Source organism: Pseudophryne corroboree, chromosome 8 (genome assembly GCF_028390025.1).
Source record: "Pseudophryne corroboree isolate aPseCor3 chromosome 8, aPseCor3.hap2, whole genome shotgun sequence".
Classification (NCBI taxonomy): domain Eukaryota; kingdom Metazoa; phylum Chordata; class Amphibia; order Anura; family Myobatrachidae; genus Pseudophryne; species Pseudophryne corroboree.
In genome coordinates, this window is record NC_086451.1 from 182,185,603 (window position 1) to 182,209,940 (window position 24,338).

General features: G+C 44.4%; 1 protein-coding gene across 2 annotated transcripts in view; it reads right to left on the reverse strand.

Moving 5' to 3' along the window:
* LOC134948776 (gamma-aminobutyric acid receptor subunit alpha-3-like) overlaps positions 1 to 24,338 on the reverse strand; it is a 995,050-nt gene that overhangs the window by 525,213 nt on the left and 445,499 nt on the right. For both annotated transcript variants that reach the window (XM_063936997.1, XM_063936998.1), the window contains exon 3: positions 18,072 to 18,193. In XM_063936997.1, the coding sequence (XP_063793067.1) occupies positions 18,072 to 18,193 (122 nt within the window). The remainder of the gene's footprint in view (positions 1 to 18,071; positions 18,194 to 24,338) is intronic.

Consider the following 24,338-nt stretch of genomic DNA (forward strand, 5'->3'; position numbering starts at 1 on the left):
CCAGGTATGGGGTGACCGTGAACCCCAGTGATCTTAGAAGAGCCATAATTACTGACATGACCTTTGTGCACACCCTGGGCCCCAATGACAGGCTGAGGGTAAGGCTTAGAACTGGTAATGTGAATTTTGAATGGTGAATCGCAGGTACATTTGGTGTGTAGCCAGATGGGTATGTGCAGGATAGCGTCCTTTATGTCCAACAACACCAAGAACTCGTTTGACTCTAACCCTGCAATCACTGAGTGAAGGGACTCCTTTTTGAAATTGAAGACTCTCAAAAAGTGGTTGAGCTCCTTCAAGTTCAGAATTGGTCTGACCGAGAAGTCTAGCTTCAGCACCACAAATAAACTGGAGTAGAACCCCTGTTTTTGTTGATGTCTGGGTACCGGTCTCTGGGTACCCTTGCCGTTAGAAGCTTGTCTAGAGCCTCCTGGAGAATGACATGCCTGGAAACTAGCAAACCTGTAGTGAAAAACCGAGGTGGAGGTTGAAATTGAAAATCGAGATTGTACCCCTGAATGATGAGGTCCCGAACCCAAGCGTCTTGGCATGTGTCTGTCCAGAGATTCGCAAATTCCTTCAGATGGGTTCCCACTCTGGGGTCCCCCAGGTGAAAGAGAAACCCATCACGTGCTAGATTTTGTGGTAGACTTGGTGTCCTGGAAAAAAGAACTTATAGTTGCTCTGACGTGTCCTTTGAAACCACAGGAAAGTGTTGATACTCCTCCGGAGCGACCTCTGGATAGATTCTGTGTCTGCTTGCCACTGTCATAGCCAGGTAGCTCTACGGCTCAACACTGCTAACACGGAGGACCTGGACACAAGAGTACATACCTCCTTAGATGCAGACCCAAATATAAGGCTGATTCGTCAATGTATTTTGCTAAAGGAATAAGTTCCTCTTGTGGAAATTCTGCTTTTATACCTTCAGCTAATTGTCTTGCCCAGGTTTCAATGGCCTTATTTACCTAGCAGCCTACCATTGCAGGACATACGGTTACTCCTGCAAGTGTGTAAATCGTTTTTAACGTTTTCTCAAATTTCCTTCTCCGATGCCTGGAACTGGCAGTATTGTCTTTTTAGACAGACGAAAAACTAATAAATCTACCGTAGGTGGACGCTTGCATGATATTCTAATATCCGGTGGAAAGGGATATGTTGATAAGAGTAGACGGGACACTTGAAATTTTAGATTTGGGTGTTTCCATGCAGAGGTCAGGATAGAATCCAGCTCCTCAGATGCTGGAAAAAAGGCAGACGGTTTTCGTGGTTTTTTTTATTAAAGAAAAACTGTTTTGTCAGACCTTGGTCCTCTTCTTCTTTTAAAACCTGGCGTACAGCTGTTATCAATGCCTCTATGCCCTGTGATATAGGTTCCGACTTTTCCGAGACCTGTTCCTCCTCTGAATCAGGGAATCAGGGAACTCGCCCTCCTCTAGAGGGGGCACCATCTTGTCATCTGAGTCGTCCGACTGTAGGACTGAGGGTAACTGCCTCCTTTTTGAGGTCCGAGGGACTACAGAGTGTGACAGGGCAATGGTCTTAGTGGGCCCTGCCACCGACCTAGCTAAGGCTGGAGCCCAGACTGGTTCAGGATCTGGTGAGGAGACAGTTACCTGCCTAGCAACCTCCCTCTCTTTATGAGAGGCTTCTAGTTCTGCAGTCAGATGAGACATAACGGTGTTGAGCTGCAATGCCCAAACCGGTGTTTCTGGCTGTTGTACTCCTGTGTCAGGAATACACAATTCACAGTATAAGGAACTGGATGACTGTTCCTGTGTGAATTTAGTTGTGCACTTTGTGCAAGTAAAGGACTTTTAGGCAGCTTTTGATCCCCTACCAGCCATGGTTAAACATACTGACAACAAAACAACACAGTAGCGTAGTGGACAGTGTTAGAATAGGGACTGAGAGAAAGATAGGCAGAGAGAGGGGAGGAGTAGGAGGATAATCACACTATTACCCCATATCCGCGCTGTTAGCAATACTAAACACGCTAGGCACAATATTACTGTAACCCAAGTTATATTATACTGAGGTTGCATGTGCACAATTGCTCTCCTGACCCGCTATACACCACTGACTCACGGTCAGTGTAAGCTTCAGTCTCAGCGCTGCTGTGTAGAGTCAGTGCGGTCCCCAGCGGCAGTCTCCGATCTCTCATAGCAGTGTTTGTAGTGAGAAACCCATTCCCTGCACTCTCTGCCAGTGTAGCTCTGGCTTCATGCATGTGGGAGCTGCACCGGTGGTGGTCAAGTCTAGGGGACCACGACTCACGCTGCATGCAGCAGGTCTGGCGTACCCTAGAGATGGTGGTCTCTGTTCCGGGAGTCCCTGTGCGAACCGCAAACTGTTGTGGAGGGACCATCCGGCACATCCCACGATGCAAACAGGAGAGTTGAGTGTGTATACGTTAGCAGAGCCGGCGCTAGCCGCTCAGCAAAGGGATACAGTGCAGGGAGGCACCAAACTGAAGAGGCGTTCAGCCTCTCCCTGCTCTGCATCCCTGCTGCTGCCAGCTGCCGCTGCGCCTGTCACACTGGATGACAGGTAGAGGAGCTGGCAGCTTGCAGCACGGCTCCCCCCCCCTCCTCCTCCCTAGAAAGCGTGCACGCAGTGTGTGGCCTCAGCCTACACACAGCGCCACTACCGCTGCCATCCCGAGCTGCCTAGAGTGTTGGGGGCGTGGCCTAATAATGGGAACCGTGACCACGCCCCTTTATGGGAATTTTTTTTTTTACAGAAAAGTCTTTGCTGTACAGAGCAGGGTAGGTGTAGTCCCTGATCCCTGAGCCCCCTGCACTTAGCCCCTGAGCCCCTCAGCCAGGGTCAATTCAAGGGGGGAGTGTGATCACAATCCCCCCACCCACCCATAGATGGAACAATAACAATAGCAGCAGCCACTCTGCACCACAGCACACTGCAGCATGTGCTGTGCTGCCATGATGAGAGCTGCTGCTGCAGCTGCCCAGTAAGGTGGGAGGGGGTTGGGAGTGCAGGGGACCAGGGCCCCTCCTGGCCCCTCCATCAGTCCCAGAATTAGTACCTGCTCCCGCCCCCTCTCGGGGTCACTGACAACATCCTACAGAGCCACTGGAGTAACGGAGCCTGCGAGAAACCGGAGAAGAAGGGAGAGGAGGAGCATTGCCTGAGCTGGGACCTCTTGCAGGTACCGGGGCCGCACTGTGGAGGGAATGAAGGCTGTACCTGGCATAGGGGGTAATTCAGAGATGAATGCAGATTGCTGCATACGCAGCTGGATCTGTGTTCCCCTCTGCACATGCTCAAGGCCTCCCAGCCGGACACTACTGTGCAGTGTAATGTGACTAACGGACACTACTATGCGGTGTAATGTGACTAACGGACACTACTGTGCGGTGTAATGTGACTAACGGACACCACTGTGCAGTCTAATGTGACTAACGGACACTACTGTGCGGTGTAATGTGACTAACGGACACTACTATGCAGTGTAAGGTTACTAACGGACACTATTGTGCGGTGTAAGGTGACTAACGGACGCTACTGTGCGGTGTAATGTGACTAACGGACACCACTGTGCAGTCTAAGGTGACTAACGGACACTACTGTGCGGTGTAATGTGACTAACGGACACTACTATGCGGTGTAAGGTGACTAACGGACACTACTGTGCGGTGTAAGGTGACTAACGGACGCTACTGTGCGGTGTAATGTGACTAACGGACACCACTGTGCAGTCTAAGGTGACTAACTGACACTACTGTGCGGTGTAATGTGACTAACGGACACTACTATGTGGTGTAAGGTGACTAACGGACACTACTGTGCGGTGTAATGTGACTAGTAGACAATACTGTTCTGTGTAATGTGACTAACGGATATCACTGTGCAGTGTAATGTGACTAACGGACACTACTGTGTGGTGTAATGTGACTAACGGACACTACTATGCAGTGTAAGGTGACTAAAGGACACTACTATGTGGAGTAAGGTGATGAACGGACACTACTGTAAGGTATAATGTGACTAACGGACACTACTATGCGGTGTAAGGTGACTAACGGACACTACTGTGCGGTTTAATGTGACTCACAGACACTACTGTGCGGTGTAATGTGAGTAACAGACACTACTATGCGGTGTAATGTGAGTAACAGACACTACTATGCGGTGTAAGGTGACTAAAGGACACTACTATGCGGAGTAAGGTGACTAACGGACACTACTGTAAGGTATAATGTGACTAACGGACACTACTATGCGGTGTAAGGTGACTAACGGACACTACTGTGCGGTTTAATGTGACTCACAGACACTACTGTGCGGTGTAATGTGAGTAACAGACACTACTATGCGGTGTAATTTGAGTAACGGACACTACTATACGGTGTAATGTGACTAACGGACGCTACTGTGCGGTGTAATGTGACTAGCGGACGCTACTGTGCAGTGTAATGTGACTAACGGACACTACTGTGTGGTGTAATGTGACTAGCGAACACTACTGTGCAGTGTAATGTGAATTGGTACTATTCTGTGGCCCCTATATTTTTGGCTCTTCCCACTGCTGGGGGAAGTGGCATGTGTAAAAGTGTGCTCTACCTGGCGCAAAGTGTAAAAGGGAACTCTACCTGGCTCAGTGTGTAAAAGGGTGCTCTACCTGGAATAATGTGTGACTGGCTCTACCTGGTGCAATATGTAAAAGGGGGCTGTATCTGGTGTAATGAATATAAGGGGCACTACCTGGCGTAATGTATATAAGTGGTACTATTGTGTGGTGTAATTTTGAATAATGGAGACTACTGTGCATCATAATTATTTTACGCCCCTATATTTTAGGTATTTTTTTTTATGACTGTATATTTATGGAACTTGAGAGGGGGGGAGCACCAAAATGTCTAGTTACAGCTCTGAGGATGAGATCGGCCCTGCATGTTAGGGTAGTTTAATACAAAGTATATATGTTAGATATGTACAGTATAACCCGGAATAACTTTTTTTATGACAATTATATCATTAGTGATCTATATCCTGGATACTGTGTTGAAAAGTATAATGCAGAGGACATGATCAAAATTCCCTAAAATTTTAATGTTGATAGCACTGTGGGAGTATATTTCCTTCCTTCCAGGGCCATATAAAAATATTCTGAGTGGAGGGGGAGAGTTAATGTTTCGGTAGAAAGGAATACACTGTAGTTAATGCACTCTTTCATCCCTTCAGGAGCTATAGCTCCTAGTTTAAACATCAATTTGCTCTCCTTTTTAAGGAGACTATTGGTGAGGTTTCACTTTTTCCAGGCCGCATAGAGTACATTTAGGTCTTCATATGAGCCCTTGCGATACTTGAGGAAGTTATAGGGGGAGGAGCTCTAGACTGCACACTCCAGTTGCTTTTAATGAGAGGTACAGTACTACCTTGCGAGAGAAAAAAAAAGCATGCAGGTGCATTATGCAATCATTACTACTTAAATTTGAAATAAATATTACAATTAAATATCATACAGTATATTATGTAATATAAAACAGAGTCTTCAACTGCAGCGAATACAATTCTTCAGCAGACTTTAAGGTCCAGGGTCCCTAACAGTAACCACCCCCAGGCCCATCACCTGGGCTGCTTGTCCACCTTCAGGAGCAATGTTCTTTGTGTCTGAAGTCCTTTTACCTTTCATATATATATATATATATATATATATATATATATATATATAGTATACTGTAGGTGGCACTCACTTATCAGGGTCAAACAGGCAAAAAATGCTTTTCTACATTTTCGGTTTATTCAAACCTTTGTCAGGAACAAGAAAGCAATGAAGCAGCTTACATTAAAAAAAATAAAACACCAAGGAGGTGATTAAAGACAAGTGTGTCCCATCTCACATGGCACCAACCTCTGCATATGTTCAATTTGAAAGTGACGCCAGTGCCTGCGATATGGTAACTAAGTAACAGTGTGAATCAACTATCACCATAGCGACTGTATTAGCAATGCTGTATCAATATATAATATAAATGTACAGCCTGCAGCAATAAAACCAGTGTTTTACCCATCCAGTGCACTAAATTAACAATGTGTATTATGGACTTGGAAGCAGAGCTCTCCACTCCGCTTTCATCTCACACAGTCACCAGCACAGCTGGGCATCAGCAGCACAACCAATCGGTAGACAAGAGGGTCAGACAGACACAATACCAAACAATATGGAGGTTGCCCAATATATGTTATACTTTACATTTACAGGTTCAGCGCACGGTCTCCAGGATGGACCACACTACTGATGTAAGGCTTACTGGTCTGATGATATTTGCTTATTCCTTCCTTTCACTGTTGTGCAGTGGAACTACATTTGCTCTTTTCCAGTCCTCTGGAATTGCACCTGTCTTGTCAGAGACTGGTGGCTTACCTCCGGTGTCAGGGCCCGGGGCTTGTCTGTTCAGTTGCTGACGGTGCTGCGGTGGAACTGGTTGCGGCTAAGGTGAGGCACGGCGGGTCTGGCTCTGGTGCGGGCTCTGGAGTACTGAAGATAGGTGGCTGGGCAGTTGAGGGAGCGTGCCCTTGTGTGTCTGCTGTACTGGGGGCTGCAATGTTGGAGACCAAACTTCTGTGTAGCCAATGGTAAAAAGGGGTCAGCCCAGACTCTAACACTACCAGTGCTTCAAGTTACTGCCAAGAGCAGAAGCTCCAGCTCTGTGCTCCCATAGGAAATTCCTGTGGTTGTTTCTCATGCTCCAGGGGTCTCTAGCTCTGCTCTCCGAGTCTTTCCTGTAACCTGCCACTGTACTCTTGCTGGCTGTCTTTCCAGTTCCATTGACTGCGGCTGATCGCCCTCCGAGCGGCAACCTCGGGTACTCTGGGACCAGAGAGGGGTTCCGGAGTTTGCAGCAGTGTTCTCCAACCACATCAGCCAAGCATTAATTCTTCAGTGTTATTCAGCCACGTTTGCCAAGCATTCATTCTTCAGATTCAATCTTAATTCTTCAGTGTTCTTCAGCCACATTTGCCAAGCATTCATTTTTCAGTCTTCAATCTTCATTCTTCAGTGTTCTTCCACCACATTTGCCAAGCATTCATTCTTCGGTCTTCAATCTTAATTCTTCATTGTTTTTTAGCCACGTTTGCCAAGCATTCATTCTTTAGTCTTCAATCTTTATTCTTCAGTGTTCTTCAGTCACGTTTTCCAAGCATTCAATCTTCATTCTTCAGTGTTCTTCAGCCATGTTTGCCAAGCATTCATTCTTCAGTCTTTAATCTTCATTTTTCAGTGTTCTTCAGTCACGTTTGCCAAGCATTCATTCTTCATTCTTCAGTGTTCTTCAGCCACATTTGCCAAGCATTAATTTTTCAGTCTTCACTCTTTATTCTACAGTTTTCTTCAGCCAAGTTTGCCAAGCATTCATTCTTCAGTCTTAAGTCTGCATACTTCAGTGATCTTCAGCCACGTTTGCCAAACAAACACTCTTTTATCTTCAAGTCTATATTTGCAGTGATCTACAGCCTTGCCTTCCTAGGTGTCATCTGCCTCCTCTGATGCTCCAGGTTTCATGAGAAGGAACTACATCTGACCACCTCAATTCCTTCTAGCTGTGGCATCCACTTCTCCAGCAAATGCCCAAACTCCGGATCTTCATCTTCAGCCCGTTGTGACATGTATCTAGTGACTGGTTGAATAATTCTTTTCATAATGCTATCAGCACACCTTTAAGCTCTTTTAGTATCCTTGTATGTATCCCATCTGGTCTCATTGATTTATACACTTTCAGTTTAGAGAGTTCTGTTAGGATCTTTGTAAATGTACTTTCATCTAACTTATTTTTATGAATGTCTTTGCAACTTAACTGAGCCACCTTCCCCTCTTCTTCTGTAGTGAATACTGAGCAAAAATAATTATTTAGATGATTTGCTATTACCTTGGGGTATATTTACAAAAATTCGTATTTGTACCGATTTGGAGTGAGATTCATCACGAATGACATCGAATGTGTGAATTTGCAACTTTTTGAATTTGTTACGCCTAATTTACTAAGCTGTCGTATTTGTATTTTTCGTGTTTTCCGATGTCGATGTCATTCGTGGTTTTGTAAGGTAGAATGCGGCCAATTTTGTGGATTTGCGGCTGTGTTATGGGGTTTTTTTTACGACTGCGTCACATTTCGGGTACGGCAGTGTTTATCCGTTCCCGGACTCGTTTTTTTTCTAAGTTTCGTTTTTGTCACTCGTCCGTGATTGGTTTGATTCGTTATGGAGGAGTGTCTGTGTACATTACCATAAAAACGCCCCAAACCGTCCGCACCCGTGGGTTTAGCTAGAGGTGAGAGGAAGGTGTGTTAGGAGTTGGTGAGTAGTTTGGAGTTTGTGGAGGATTTGAGGAGGTTATTTTCGATTGTTGAGTGCTGTACTGTGTGTGTAAGTAGTCCTGTCATACTTGTTGTGTAGTTATTTAAAAGTCTGTCTATTTTTTGTCATTGTTTTTTTTTTAAAGTCTATTGTCATTGTTTGCGAGTGTGTGTGTGTGTGTGTGTGTGTGTGTGTGTGTGTGTGTGTGTGTGTGTTTGGTGTTTGGTGTGTAGTGGTAGTGGAGGAGTGTGTTTACTGTTTTTTTTCTCTAAGTGTTATTTGTTGTTTGCACTGATTATGTCCCAGTCAGAGGTGAGTGTGGTGGAGGAGGTGAGTGAGAGGGAGGAGGTGAGTGAGGTGGAGGAGGTGAGTGAGGTGGAGGAGGTGAGAGGAAGGAGGTGAGTGAGGTGGAGGAGGTTAGTGAGGAGGAGGGGGAGGTTGCTGCTACGGCCTCCAGTAATAGTGACAGTGATGGTGCTGTGGCTCCGCAGCCACGCACCACTACAAAGACGGGCCGCAATGTTAAATTCAGCTACGCTGAGAATATGGCTTTGGTGCGGGAGCTGATGAGGCATCATCGACAGTTGTTTGGCCATGATGCTGCAAAGGTGTCGTCACGCAGGGAGACTGTTCTGTGGGGGAAGGTCGTTGCGGCTGTGAATAGTGAGGGTGTGGTGAGGACACGTGTCGTAAGCGTTTCTACGACATAAAGCGCTGTGTCAAGGCGAAGATGGCCAAGGAGGCTAAATCAGCCCGCCAAACCGGGGGTGGACACCCCTTCCGAGCGTCTTATCGGGATTGGGAGGAGCCTGTGCGTACTCTCATTCCGCCAGAAGTGGTTGGTGCGACTCATGTCCGGGATTCGGATCGGCCAAGGCAGGATGGTGAGTTGTTTTTTTTATTATTTAAACATCTGTGCTTTGTCCTTAGTTGTCTGAAATGTCTTCTAGCTAATTGTGATTGTCAGATGGTTCATTCTTCTAATGTGTTGGTCATGTATTGCAGACCTGGCCAACCTGTGGCTCTCCACCTGTTGTGAAACTACAAGTCCCATCATGACTTGCCACAGTTTTGCAATTACAGAATGCTAAAACTGTGGCAGGGCATGCTGGGATGTGTAGTTTCGCTACATCCGGAGAGCCACAGGTTGTCCAGGCCTGATGTAGTGTTAATCTCAATTATGTATGTTTTAATCCTTTGTATTGTTACATTTTCAGGTTGCCTTGGCCTTTGTCTGGTGTCTTATTTCAAAAGTAAATGTTTGTTGGTGTATTTTAAAGAAGTGTGATTAATGTTTTTTTTTTTTTATTATTTTAATTTCAATGGACTTATGTTTATTGTGTGTTGTTCTGGGTTGAAATTTGTGTTGTTGATGTGATTTAGCATGCATATTTGGATTTGATGATTTCAATTTTGGCCACATATTTGTGGGTAGTGTTTTCTTGTTAGCATTAAAAATTGGTCACTTAGCGTGCAATATTGTGGTTGTGTCAAGCTACGACGTTTGGGTTTTAAGTATTATAATATTGTGCATTATGTCCCTTTGTGTATGTATTGTTTGGTAAAATTGTTTATTATTTAAAGTATACACACCCAATTAAGTCACGCAGAAATGCATAAGCATCGTTTAGTTTACTTCTCATTAGGTTCCACATATGTTTACATCACAATAATGAATTTGCATAAACATATTCTTAAACAAAGTATGTTCATAAGGACAATCTTCATATTTCTACAGTACGCAAGAGAAGCAGCACAGCCAGGCCACATCCCACACTGCCAAGAGATGCAGATGGTGGCAATGCAGGTAAGATTTTACTGTAAACACATATTCTGCAAACACATAGAAAAACAAAATGTTAATGTTTATCTTATCACATAGGTTCTTCTTCTGCAAACGCCCCTCCACTAAGGCGCCCATCACAGGGCTCGGTTACTGTGGCTAGGAGGACAAGCAAAAGACGCCGTCTTCAGGCTGAATCCCCAGCACCAGCATCACCACCCAAACTGCGCATCTCCGCAGTGTCGGCCCTGCCACCACTAGCTATTTTGGCCAGCCCACAAAGTGAGGATCCACAATCCCCTCAGTTGTCTGGTGAGTAAACATAACCATTTCCTGTAAGGAAGGATAAAAACAGTGGGGTAGATGTATTAACCTGGAGAAGGCATAAGTTAGTGAAAAACCAGTGAGATGTGCAAGGTGATAAAGGCAGCAGCACAAAAACATCATAACTGTTAATTTACATATTGGAGCTGTTTGCCTTGTGCCTTTATCACCTTGCACATATCACTGGTTTATCACTTCCTTATGCCTTCTCCAGGTTTACACATCTGCCCCACTGTTTGTGCACAGCAAAAATAAAAAACAAGTGAACAGTCATCCTTGTAATAATCACCAACAGCGAGCACATGGTGGTAAGGTTTTTTTAGATGGTTAATTGTCAGATGTCATGTTGGCCATAGCAACAAATATGTATATTTTGAATATTTTGGAAAAACACCAACATAAATGTTAAGTCTCATCCAATATTTTTGCAGGGCCAACATCACCAGGTCTAAACTTAGGCCACCTTAAGACTTTTTCACCCATTGTTAATGTTTACATTTTCTTGCAAAAAAATTTATAACGTTTTGGGCAGACCACTGACTGCCTTGAACAATGTATGAGTGTATTGGTCAACACATTTATTGTATTGTGTGTGTTGTTCCAAAGGAAGCTTCATACCCAATATGTAAATGTAGTAATTTGTATTTGTTCGAGTTCTTCGTGGTCGCACATTAATTATTGCTCAGAGTCCAACAATTCCAACAAACTTTTTAAAACTGAGTAGTGAAGGTTAGAAGCAACATATTTATACAAAAAGGTGAACAACATAGTTAAGTTTATGCCACAATCTATTTATCAATTCAAACATGAATATTAAGAAGTAATGCATGTTGACGTAAAGCTATAGTAAGACCAATGCTAAAAAGTTACTAAATACTGGCTGTCTTCAACCCCATACAGAACCAGCCATCATGCCCGAGGATGCCCAGCAGGAAAGTGACCAGCAGGATACATACACTCTTCACCTGCAACCCATAGATGATACCCAGACAACCACGCCGCAGGACATACCCCAACCACCCCAAAGCCCCCAATTGAGCACAACACCAGCCCAGACACCAATGAGCCCTGAGTTTTGGAGCGGTTGGGCCAAACAACAGGCACAAAACTATGCGTGCCTTAACACCCACAGCCAATACCTGGCAAGTCTGCCCCATCATCTGCTTAGACTGGCTCGAAACTCAGGCAGACTTATAGTTCAAGTGGGAAGAATAGCCAATTTAATGGAACAGATGAGGGCAGACAACTGCCAAATGCAAGCAAATCTCGTACGCATCATGGATGAACAACAGCGCCAACAACAATCCCTAATTCAGAACATCCAACACAACCAAATTATCAATGACAACATGTCCCGAATAATAGCAAGCCACACTGCAGCTAATACGCAAATCACTGCCAGCCTCAATATACTCAGCCAAAGCCTTAATGTTTTGGCATCACACCAAGTCAGCTCTAGCTCGGGGACAACTACACCAAACCAGACCCCAGTTCAATCCCCAGTTAGACGCTCCAGTAGAACCAGGAGCAACGAGCCAGCACAATCCTCGGCACCCAGCACACACAAAAAAAAAATGAATCTGGGCTGCAGCTAATATTTTTTCCAAAATTATATTATGTTGATTTGTTGTGGCAAAAATGCCTTTGTTGTAGGTAATAAATTGCTCACACGGAATATGTGTCTTGTTTAATTAGCTACAGAAACCACCTGTACATTAGTGTCTAGGCCCAGATGTGTATTGGTATAAATAATATATTGCCTGCCCCTAGGTGGCCTCAGCTCAACGTGTGTGTAATCTATGGCACCCAGCACATTGGGCATGGCCGCAAGCTCACAGAAAGCTACCCTGACTGCATGCCACTGCCACTTCTGGGTAGGGAAGCAGAGAGAGGCATCTATGTGTCCATCCAAGACATCCAAAACCTGAGTGGACATTCCTAAATTTAAGGTGAGTGTCATGACCTGTAATCAATACAATACTGTGTTATATTACATTACAGAAAAACAACTTAGACATAGACGTGTATGTATATTTTAAATCACCTGAAGTAAATATTTAGAAAAGGTGGCCTGTGAGATACTAATGACATCGCCAGTCACAGACGGGAAGCTGCCAGTAGCCATAAAGTGCAAAACAGCCAGGAGTTTGTGCAGGCCTGAGCCAGAGCGAGAGCGTGCTGTCTCAGGGTCTAGGCTCAGTTTGACAAGGTCATACAGACGGAAAATGTTATTTACATTTAGTCGGACCATCTGTATAACCTGGTCATCAGACAATTTGTTAAAGTTTAAACGACCACTAAAAAAAACAGGCATGCCCAGCCTACGCGGAACTTGTACAACCTGCTGACCATGCTCATTTTCCTGGCCTGGGTTTATTGTAGCCTCATGGAGCAGTGTCAGGTATCCCCCAGCAAACAAGAAAGCAGTACTACACACGGTAGCAGCCATTTCAGAGTGAGAGAGGAGAAAAATGTGTTTGGGCCCCTTTTAAAGGCCCAAAAAGTCAGGTGTGAGTAATGTAGAATTGACAACACATGTAAACACGCTTCTCAAAAGCAGGTCTACTTTTTTTTAGGCTTTTTGTACAAATAGTATTTTTTTACGGCCGCACATGCATTTTCACGGAAGAGATTTGAAATATGAATGCTTAGTAAATGACCGAGTTCTATACCTAAACAGCCGCGTTTGACCGATGGTGTATTCATTCATATTTTTACTACACAACCGTAATAAAAATACGAATGCCCTCATCACTGCCGAATTTTGTGCTTAGTAAATTCTAGAGATGAGCGGGTTCGGTTTCTTTGAATCCGAACCCGCACGAACTTCACTTTTTTTTTCACGGGTCCGAGCGACTCGGATCTTCCCGCCTTGCTCGGTTAACCCGAGCGCGCCCGAACGTCATCATGACGCTGTCGGATTCTCGCGAGACTCGGATTCTATATAAGGAGCCGCGCGTCGCCGCCATTTTCACACGTGCATTGAGATTGATAGGGAGAGGACGTGGCTGGCGTCCTCTCCATTAGAATAGATTAGAAGAGAGAGAGAGAGAGAGAGATTGTGCAGACAGAGTTTACCACAGTGACCAGTGCAGTTGTTGTTAAGTTAACTTTTATTTAATATATCCGTTCTCTGCTATATCCGTTCTCTGCCTGAAAAAAACGATACACAGCAGTCACACAGTGTGACTCAGTCTGTGTGCACTCAGCTCAGCCCAGTGTGCTGCACATCAATGTATAAAAGCTTATAATAATTGTGGGGGAGACTGGGGAGCACTGCAGGTTGTTATAGCAGGAGCCAGGAGTACATAATATTATATTAATTTAAAATTAAACAGTGCACACTTTTGCTGCAGGAGTGCCACTGCCAGTGTGACTAGTGGTGACCAGTGCCTGACCACCAGTATAGTAGTATATTGTTGTATACTATCTCTTTATCAACCAGTCTATATTAGCAGCAGACACAGTACAGTGCGGTAGTTCACGGCTGTGGCTACCTCTGTGTCGGCAGTCGGCACTCGGCAGGCAGTCCGTCCATCCATAATTGTATAATTATATACCACCTAACCGTGGTATTTTTTTTTCTTTCTTTATACCGTCGTCATAGTCATACTAGTTGTTACGAGTATACTACTATCTCTTTATCAACCAGTGTACAGTGCGGTAGTTCACGGCTGTGGCTACCTCTGTGTCGGAACTCGGCAGGCAGTCCGTCCATCCATAATTGTATTATTATAATATATACCACCTAACCGTGGTTTTTTTTTCATTCTTTATACCGTCATAGTCAGTCATACTAGTTGTTACGAGTATACTACTATCTCTTTATCAACCAGTGTACAGTGCGGTAGTTCACGGCTGTGGCTACCTCTGTGTCGGCAGTCGGCAGGCAGTCCGTCCATCCATAATTGTATTATAATATATACCACCTAACCGTGGTTTTTTTTTCATTCTTTATACCGTCATAGTGTCATACTAGTTGTTACGAGTATACTACTATCTCTTTATCAACCAGTGTACAGTGCGGTAGTTCACGGCTGTGGCTACCTCTGTGTCGGCAGTCGGCAGGCAGTCCGTCCATCCATAATTGTATTATAATATATACCACCTAACCGTGGTTTTTTTTTCATTCTTTATACCGTCATAGTCAGTCATACTAGTTGTTACGAGTATACTACTATCTCTTTATCAACCAGTGTACAGTGCGGTAGTTCACGGCTGTGGCTACCTCTGTGTCGGAACTCGGCAGGCAGTCCGTCCATCCATAATTGTATTATTATAATATATACCACCTAACCGTGGTTTTTTTTTCATTCTTTATACCGTCATAGTCAGTCATACTAGTTGTTACGAGTATACTACTATCTCTTTATCAACCAGTGTACAGTGCGGTAGTTTACGGCTGTGGCTACCTCTGTGTCGGAACTCGGCAGGCAGTCCGTCCATCCATAATTGTATTATAATATATACCACCTAACCGTGGTTTTTTTTTCGTTCTTTATACCGTCGTCATACTAGTTGTTACGAGTATACTACTATCTCTTTATCAACCAGTGTACAGTGCGGTAGTTCACGGCTGTGGCTACCTCTGTGTCGGAACTCGGCAGGCAGTCCGTCCATCCATAATTGTATTATAATATATACCACCTAACCGTGTTTTTTTTTTCGTTCTTTATACCGTCGTCATACTAGTTGTTACGAGTATACTACTATCTCTTTATCAACCAGTGTACAGTGCGGTAGTTCACGGCTGTGGCTACCTCTGTGTCGGCACTCGGCAGGCAGTCCGTCCAACCATAATTGTATTATATACCACCTAACCGTGGTTTTTTTTTCATTCTTTATACCGTCGTCATACTAGTTGTTACGAGTATACTACTATCTCTTTATCAACCAGTGTACAGTGCGGTAGTTCACGGCTGTGGCTACCTCTGTGTCGGCACTCGGCAGGCAGTCCGTCCAACCATAATTGTATTATATACCACCTAACCGTGGTTTTTTTTTCATTCTTTATACCGTCGTCATACTAGTTGTTACGAGTATACTACTATCTCTTTATCAACCAGTGTACAGTGCGGTAGTTCACGGCTGTGGCTACCTCTGTGTCGGCACTCGGCAGCCCGTCCATAATTGTATATACCAGTGACCTAACCGTGGTTTTTTTTTCTTTCTTTATACATACATACTAGTTACGAGTATACTATCTCTTTATCAACCAGTCTATATATTAGCAGCAGACACAGTACAGTGCGGTAGTTCACGGCTGTGGCTACCTCTGTGTCGGCACTCGGCAGCCCGTCCATAATTGTATATACCACCTAACCGTGTTTTTTTTTTCTTTCTTTATACATACATACTGCAGTGCCACTCCTAGATGGGCCCGGTGTTTGTGTCGGCCACTAGGGTCGCTAATCTTACTCACACAGTCAGCTACCTCATTGCGCCTCTTTTTTTCTTTGCGTCATGTGCTGTTTGGGGAGGGTTTTTTGGAAGGGCCATCCTGCGTGACACTGCAGTGCCACTCCTAGATGGGCCCGGTGTTTGTGTCGGCCACTAGGGTCGCTAATCTTACTCACACAGCTACCTCATTGCGCCTCTTTTTTTCTTTGCGTCATGTGCTGTTTGGGGAGGGTTTTTTGGAAGGGACATCCTGCGTGACACTGCAGTGCCACTCCTAGATGGGCCCGGTGTTTGTGTCGGCCACTAGGGTCGCTTATCTTACTCACACAGCGACCTCGGTGCAAATTTTAGGACTAAAAATAATATTGTGAGGTGTGAGGTATTCAGAATAGACTGAAAATGAGTGTAAATTATGGTTTTTGAGGTTAATAATACTTTGGGATCAAAATGACCCCCAAATTCTATGATTTAAGCTGTTTTTTAGTGTTTTTGGAAAAAAACACCCGAATCCAAAACACACCCGAATCCGACAAAAATAATTCGGTGAGGTTTTGCCAAAACGCGTTCGAACCCAAAACACAGCCGCGGAACCGAACCCAAAACCAAAACCAAAACACAAAACCCGAAAAATTTCAGGCGCTCATCTCTAGTAAATTCCCGAGGTGACACTTTGAAGAAAAAACACCAAATCGGTCAAAATTGGGACCTTAGTAAATATACCCCCTTGTCTCTCTCCACCAAATTCTCTCTTTCTGTCTTATGTCTTACTATTCCTCCATTTGATGTTCTCCTTTCACTTATATAATTAGAAAGAGTGTTGCCCTCCTTATCTACTGACTGATCCATTTTCTACTCAGCATCTGCCTTTACAAACCTACTCAAGATACACCTTTTTGTTGATATTATCTTTTCTACTTACTGTATATCTCCTAAAGGCAATCTTTTTTGCTTTCATACTAGTTGATACCTTTTTTGTGAACCACAATGGCTTCCATTTCCTGGTGCTTTCTCTAACCCTTTTGATATAAAGGTCTGTTGCCTTTAGTATTACACTTTTTAGTTTTCCCTACCTCTACTGTATTCCTAACAAGGTCCTCCAATTCACCAATAAATTGCTTAAACATTGCCCCATTTTTGCAAAGTCAGTCTTCCTAAAACCCAACACCTTTGCTTTTGTTTAAAGCTTGGTACACACGGTCAGATTTTTTGGGGGGTTAATTTTCTGCCACATCACACTGCAGTTGCATATGTCCGCCCACAAGGATGATAACATAGTGACAGGTAAATAAAGGAAATATGGGCAGATTATTGAGAATGCACACACTGCTAGATATCGGGAGATTGTGGCCGAGATTTTTGGTTTAGGACGTCAGATCAGAAAATCGATCGTTCGTGTGTGTGGGCAGGATTACAAAACAATCATTCGTACACACTATGCAATAACTTTGGTCGTTCTTCCGATTATTGGCAAATTGGCCCAATAATTGTATAGTGTGTACCTAGCTTTAGACCCGGTCTTTATACTAAACCATACTGCTTGATGGTCACTGGATCCTATGTTCTCACCCACATATATGTCTGATATCCTGTTACCATTTCTGAGTATTAAATCTAATATTGCGTCTTTGCGAAGAGACTCCCTCAGCAATATGCTCCTTTACAGATGTGTTCCTTCTTGTGAAAAACATGACATGATTTTGGGTGGCCTTTTTAAAGATGGTTATTCTGTTTACAAGAGTGTCTGATAATGATCAATGCTAATTATTTGAGTTCTATCTATCTATCTATCTATCTATCTATCTATCTATCTATCTATCTATCTATCTATCTATCTGTCTGTCTGTCTATCTATCTTACACTGAGAGCCCAGCACTAACTTAATAAGCTTACTCACCTCTATACATCAGTACATAAATAAATAATGGGGTTTTAGTTCATGGATTGTCCAACATCAAAAGACCCCATCTCACTGCAAGTCCTGCCCTATCTTTTTTTTTTTATTATCATAGGGGAATCACTATATTAAAGATTGTGGAGCTCAAAATTAGCTTTTTTCTATAGCTTTTTGAAGATTTCTGCACAAACCTGTTTCCGAGCAGCTGCCTCTCATTTAATAGTTTCATTTTATACATTTACTAATACTGAATGTTAAGTATTAAACTTTGTATTCATAATTTATTTGCAATGTTATCACAATTTTGATTAAATACTGTAATCTTAATACAAATCTGCTTCACTTTCTTACCCCCCAAGCCAGGTCTGAGTCTGTTATCATATCCATCCAAAAGTCGGTCCAGGATTCTAGTGAATAAGGTGATATTGTCCCTGCTGTCATCATAAACTTCAGGAGCATGTTTGGGAGATAACCTGTAAGAATGAGAATAACAATCACATATCTGCAGTACACAACCTTAGAAAATTACCACACATTTCTGTACCACTATCCAAACATAATGGCTAGGATTGCTAGGTTCAGCCCAAAATTACCTTATTAGTTTTCTGCACCAGTTATCTGTATACATCACTTAGCCAATTATTGTTTGGTACTTTGGTTTATCAAAGTTCCTATTACTGACCATCCAAATGAGAAGTGCTTTCACAACCGCAAATACCAAAATCTACTGCTCGACCCATTAAACACATTGGGTAACCCACTAGATCAATGAATCCTAAGCAATGCACCTAAGTAAATGTAAAATGTTACACACCTCAGTTTTGGAGGGTGTTAACTTTTAACCACTTTTTTCCAACAAATGTCTCTGAAAATGTCAATTGAAATTGACAGATGACTTAATAATATTTAGCAAAATAAATACACCTAGGTGGTGTTTATGGTCACCCTGAGGAATGTCTAGCTGGCCTACAGATGGAACCCTCTTCCATTATCCCATGCAACTGTAGTATTATCCAGTCAGAACTGTAGCAATTGACATTATTGATGAACACTTGAATATTATCCCCAAACTGTGTTGCATTTCTCCACAACCCTCTAGCATTTGATCCCCCTTGTAGCCAGGGGGGGACTGACCCTATTGCAGATGGTAAGCAGTGAAAAGTGTGGAGAAGTGAGTCAGTGGAGAAGTTGCCCAGACTCCTTACTCATTGAAAGACACCAAGTAGTCTTCTGTTAAGCGCAGACAGTGTGTTTATATATAAACAGTGTGGCCCATGGTCAAAGTACAGTGGAGGGGGAGTCCTGGGATCCTTTCTCTTATGTTATGTGGGCATGCTGGAGGCTGTGTTATAGCCAGGATGCTCCATGGAGGGAGCACTTGTGTTGCTTGCAGTGCTTTCTGTACTTTATGCCCCAGCATACACAGAGAATATGTCGAACAGGTCCTGTCTGTACTCTGTAGAGTTCTCCTACCCCACCCCATGTCACCCCAGTTGCCATCTGCTTATTTCCTTTCACCCATCTCCCCCTCACATAAATGCACTTACAGTGCATCTGGAAAGCGCTTCACTTTTTCCACATTTTGTTATGTTACAGCATTATTCCAAAATGGAATAAATGAATTATTGTCCTCAAAATTCTACACACAATGGCCCTCATTCCGAGTTGTTCGCTTGCTCGCTGCTTTTAGCAGCAGTGCAAACGCTAAGCCGCCGCCCTCTGGGAGTGTATCTTAGTTTAGCAGAAGTGCGAACGAAAGGATCACAGCGCTGCTACAAAAAAAGATTGTGCAGTTTCTGAGTAGCTTGAAACATACTCCTAGCTTGCCATCACTGCAGACTATTTAGTTCCTGTTTTGACATCATGAACACGCCCTGCGTTTGGCCAGCCACGCCTACGTTTCCCCAGCCACTCCTGTGTTTTTATCTGACATGCCTGCGTTTTTACACACACTCCTCGAAAACAGTCAGTTACCTCCCAGAAACACCCACTTCCTGTCAATCACTCTGTGGCCAGCAGTGCGATTGAAAAGCGTCGCTAGAGCTTGTGTAAAACTGCATCGGCTTTTGTGAAAGTACGTCGCGCGTGTGCATTGAGCCGCATACGCAAGCGCATAAGTGCCGTATTTTAGCATGATCGCTGTGCTGCGAACAACGGAGGCTAGCGATCAACTCGCAATGAGGGCCAATACCCCATAATGACAACGTGATTATTGCAAATTTATTAAAAATACAAAACTAAGAAATCACATGTACATAAGTATTCACAGCCTTTGCCATGAAGCTCAAAATTAAGCTCAGGTGCATCCTGTTTCCACTGATCATCCTTGAGATGTTCCCACAGCTTAATTGGAGTCCACCTGTGGTAAATTCAGTTGATTGGACATGATTTGGAAAGGCACACACCTGTCTATATAAGGTCCAACACTTGACAGTGCATGCCTGAGCACAAACCAAGCATGAAGTCAAAGGAATTGTCTGAAGACCTCCGAGACAGGATTGTCTCGAGGCACAAATCTGGGGAAGGGTACAGAAAAACATCTGCTGCTTTGAAGGTCCCAATGAGCACAGTGGCCTCCATCATCCATAAATGGAAGATGTTGGGAACCACCAGGACTCTTCCTAGAGGTGGCCGGCTGTCTAAACTGAGTGATCAGGGGAGAAAAGCCCTAGTCATGGAGATGACCAAGAACCTGATGATCACTCTTTCAGAGCTACAGCATTCCTCTGTGGAGAGAGGAGAACCTTCTAGAAGGACAACCATCTCTGCAGCAATCCACCAATCAGGCCTGTATGGTGAAGTGGCCAGACGGAAGCCACTCCTTAGTAAAAAGCACATGGCAGCCCACATGGAGTTTGCCAAAATGCACCTGAAGGACTCTCAGACCATGAGAAACAAAATTCTCTGGTCTGATGAGACAAAGATTGAACTCTTTGGCGTGAATTGCAGGCATCATGTTTGGGGGAAACCAGGCACCGCTCATCACCAGGCCAATACCATCCCTACAGTGAAGCATGGTGGTGGCAACATCATTCTGTGTGGATGTTTTTCAGCGGCAGGAATTGGGAGACTAGTCAGGATAGAGGGAAAGAGTAATGCAGCAATGTACAGAGACATCCAGGAGCGGATCTTGCCACGGGCAAACAGGACTTTTGCCAGGGGTGCCGGCGCCATCCGGAGGGCGCCGCACCATGGCAAGAGCCGCTGCTGCTGTTCCCCCCGCTGCCCGCTCTGTCCTGCTGCCGCTGCCCCCCGCTGTGAAGGGAAGTAGACGCGTAGCATCTAGTTTCCCTTCGTGGAGAGGACCTTTGCTGTGCGGTATGCAATGACGTCATCGCGCACCGCACATCACTTCACTACTGTATAGGGGGTGTAACTGACCACGCCCCCTGTATGAAGCCACACCCCTTTTGCCCACCCGGGGCGCTGGTAGCCTAAGAACCGGCCCTGGATACATCCTAGATGAAAACCTGCTCCAGAGCACTCTTGACCTCAGACTGGGGCGACGGTTCATCTTTCAGAAGGACAACCCTAAGCACACAGCCATGATATCAAAGTAGTGGCTTCAGGACAACTTTGTGAATGTCCTTGAGTGGTCCAGCCAAAGCCCAGACTTGAATCCGATTGAACATCTCTGGAGAGATCTGAAAATGGCTGTGCACCGACGCTTCCCATCCAACCTGATGGAGCTTGAGAGGTGCTGCAAAGAGGAATGGGTGAAACTGCCCAAAGATAGGTGAGCCAAGCTTGTGGCATCATATTCAAAAATACTTGAGGCTGTAATTGCTGCCAAAGGTGCATTAACAAAGTATTGAGCAAAGGCTGTGAATACTTATGTTTTTTATTTTTAATAAATTTTAAAAAATCTAAAAAAAACTTTTTTCATGTTGTCATTATGGGGTATTGTGCGTAGAATTTTGAGGGAAAAAAGAATTTATTCCATTTTGGAATAAGGGTATAACATACAGTAACATAATGTGGAAAAAATGAATCCCTGTGAATACTTTCCGGATGCCCTGTATGTGTAGAGCAGCGTAGCTTGTTACATGCAGCGCAGACACTGGTGTTTCTATAATGGGTGCAGTGTGTGCAGTGCACACGGGCCCCTGAGTCCAGAGGGGGCCCCCACCGCACACACTGCACCAGTGAAGTCAGAAGGCGGGGGTGGGGGGTGCGGCCCGCACCCGTGTGACCCCCTTGGAAGGGGTGACACCAAAGTGCCAGCTCTTCTTTAGTGACAGGAGCCGAGTGCTGCAGTGAGATAAACCCCTGCAGCACTTGGCTCCTGTCACAGATAAGAGTCGGCACTGCATGCTGAGCAGTCTCCGGGGGCAGCCAGCATCTTTAGGGAAGCTGGACATGCCCCGGAGTGAAAAAAAAAAAGACATGCGAGTCCACACTCCCTTTTTGATTAGGTCACGCCCCCTTTTCAGGCTCCCGGGAGGGGGGGGGGGGATAATACAGCGTGTGCTCCGATGACGCCTCTCCACTGCACCCATTTTTACAATACTCACCCCTCCGAAGTCCAGCGCCGGCATCCGCAGTGCTGTTAGAAGAACACTGAAAATGGCTCAGCGGCCATTTTCACGGAGTTTTGCGCATGCGCAGCAGAGAAAGTATTCACGGGGATTCATTTTTTCCACATTATGTTACTGTATGTTATACCCTTATTCCAAAATGGAATAAATTCATTTTTCCCTCAAAATTCTACGCACAATACCCCATAATGACAACATGAAAAAAGTTTTTTTTTAGATTTTTTAAAATGTATTAAAAATAAAAAACATAAGCCCTGAAAAGTACAGAGAAGTCCAGTTGTCTGAAATTGTTTACTTCTCAAGTACAGCATATCAATGAAGAAGGCTATATTCCAAAAACATAAAGTCTGAAAATCAAAAATGGGGTGAATATTGAATTTGCAGAGAAACCACTACCACATGTCTTTAATTGTACACTTATTTTGTACTTTAAAAAAAATAAAGAGTTCATTGCCCGATGAAAGCAAAATCGTATTCAGCTGCTCTTTGTTCTTCCAGAACAGCTATTATGTAAAGTATACAAAAGGATGGTCTTATTTTAATTGTTTTACAATTATGAAGTGAATGTTTGCTCCAATGAAATAGACAGTTAAATTGTGGCAGAGAGGTTCTGTAAGCAGACAAAGCATGCTATCTATGAAATTATTTTATAAGTAACTACCCATGTTTTTTCAATCAGATACAGAAATTGGCTATGTAAGCTCTATGTTTTACACTAGCAGTTATATTGTCTTGATTATAGCGTCTTTTAACTAGAGATGTGCACTTGAAATTTTTCGGGTTTTGTGTTTTGGTTTTGGGTTCGGTTCCGCGGCCGTGTTTTGGGTTCAACCGCGTTTTGGCAAAACCTCACCGAATTTTTTTTGTCGGATTCGGGTGTGTTTTGGATTCGGGTGTTTTTTTCAAAAAACACTAAAAAACTGCTTAAATCATAGAATTTGGGGGTCATTTTGATCCCAAAGTATTATTAACCTCAAAAACCATAATTTCCACTCATTTTCAGTCTATTCTGAATACCTCACACCTCACAATATTATTTTTAGTCCTAAAATTTGCACCGAGGTCGCTGGATGACTAAGCTAAGCGACCCTAGTGGCCGACACAAACACCGGGCCCATCTAGGAGTGGCACTGCAGTGTCACGCAGGATGGCCCTTCCAAAAAACACTCCCCAAACAGCACATGACGCAAAGAAAAAAAGAGGCGCAATGAGGTAGCTGTGTGAGTAAGATAAGCGACCCTAGTGGCCGACACAAACACCGGGCCCATCTAGGAGTGGCACTGCAGTGTCACGCAGGATGGCCCTTCCAAAAAACACTCCCCAAACAGCACATGACGCAAAGAAAAAAAGAGGCGCAATGAGGTAGCTGTGTGAGTAAGATAAGCGACCCTAGTGGCCGACACAAACACCGGGCCCATCTAGGAGTGGCACTGCAGTGTCACGCAGGATGGCCCTTCCAAAAAACACTCCCCAAACAGCACATGACGCAAAGAAAAAAAGAGGCGCAATGAGGTAGCTGTGTGAGTAAGATAAGCGACCCTAGTGGCCGACACAAACACCGGGCCCATCTAGGAGTGGCACTGCAGTGTCACGCAGGATGGCCCTTCCAAAAAACACTCCCCAAACAGCACATGACGCAAAGAAAAAAAGAGGCGCAATGAGGTAGCTGTGTGAGTAAGATAAGCGACCCTAGTGGCCGACACAAACACCGGGCCCATCTAGGAGTGGCACTGCAGTGTCACGCAGGATGGCCCTTCCAAAAAACACTCCCCAAACAGCACATGACGCAAAGAAAAAAAGAGGCGCAATGAGGTAGCTGTGTGAGTAAGATAAGCGACCCTAGTGGCCGACACAAACACCGGGCCCATCTAGGAGTGGCACTGCAGTGTCACGCAGGATGGCCCTTCCAAAAAACACTCCCCAAACAGCACATGACGCAAAGAAAAAAAGAGGCGCAATGAGGTAGCTGTGTGAGTAAGATAAGCGACCCTAGTGGCCGACACAAACACCGGGCCCATCTAGGAGTGGCACTGCAGTGTCACGCAGGATGGCCCTTCCAAAAAACACTCCCCAAACAGCA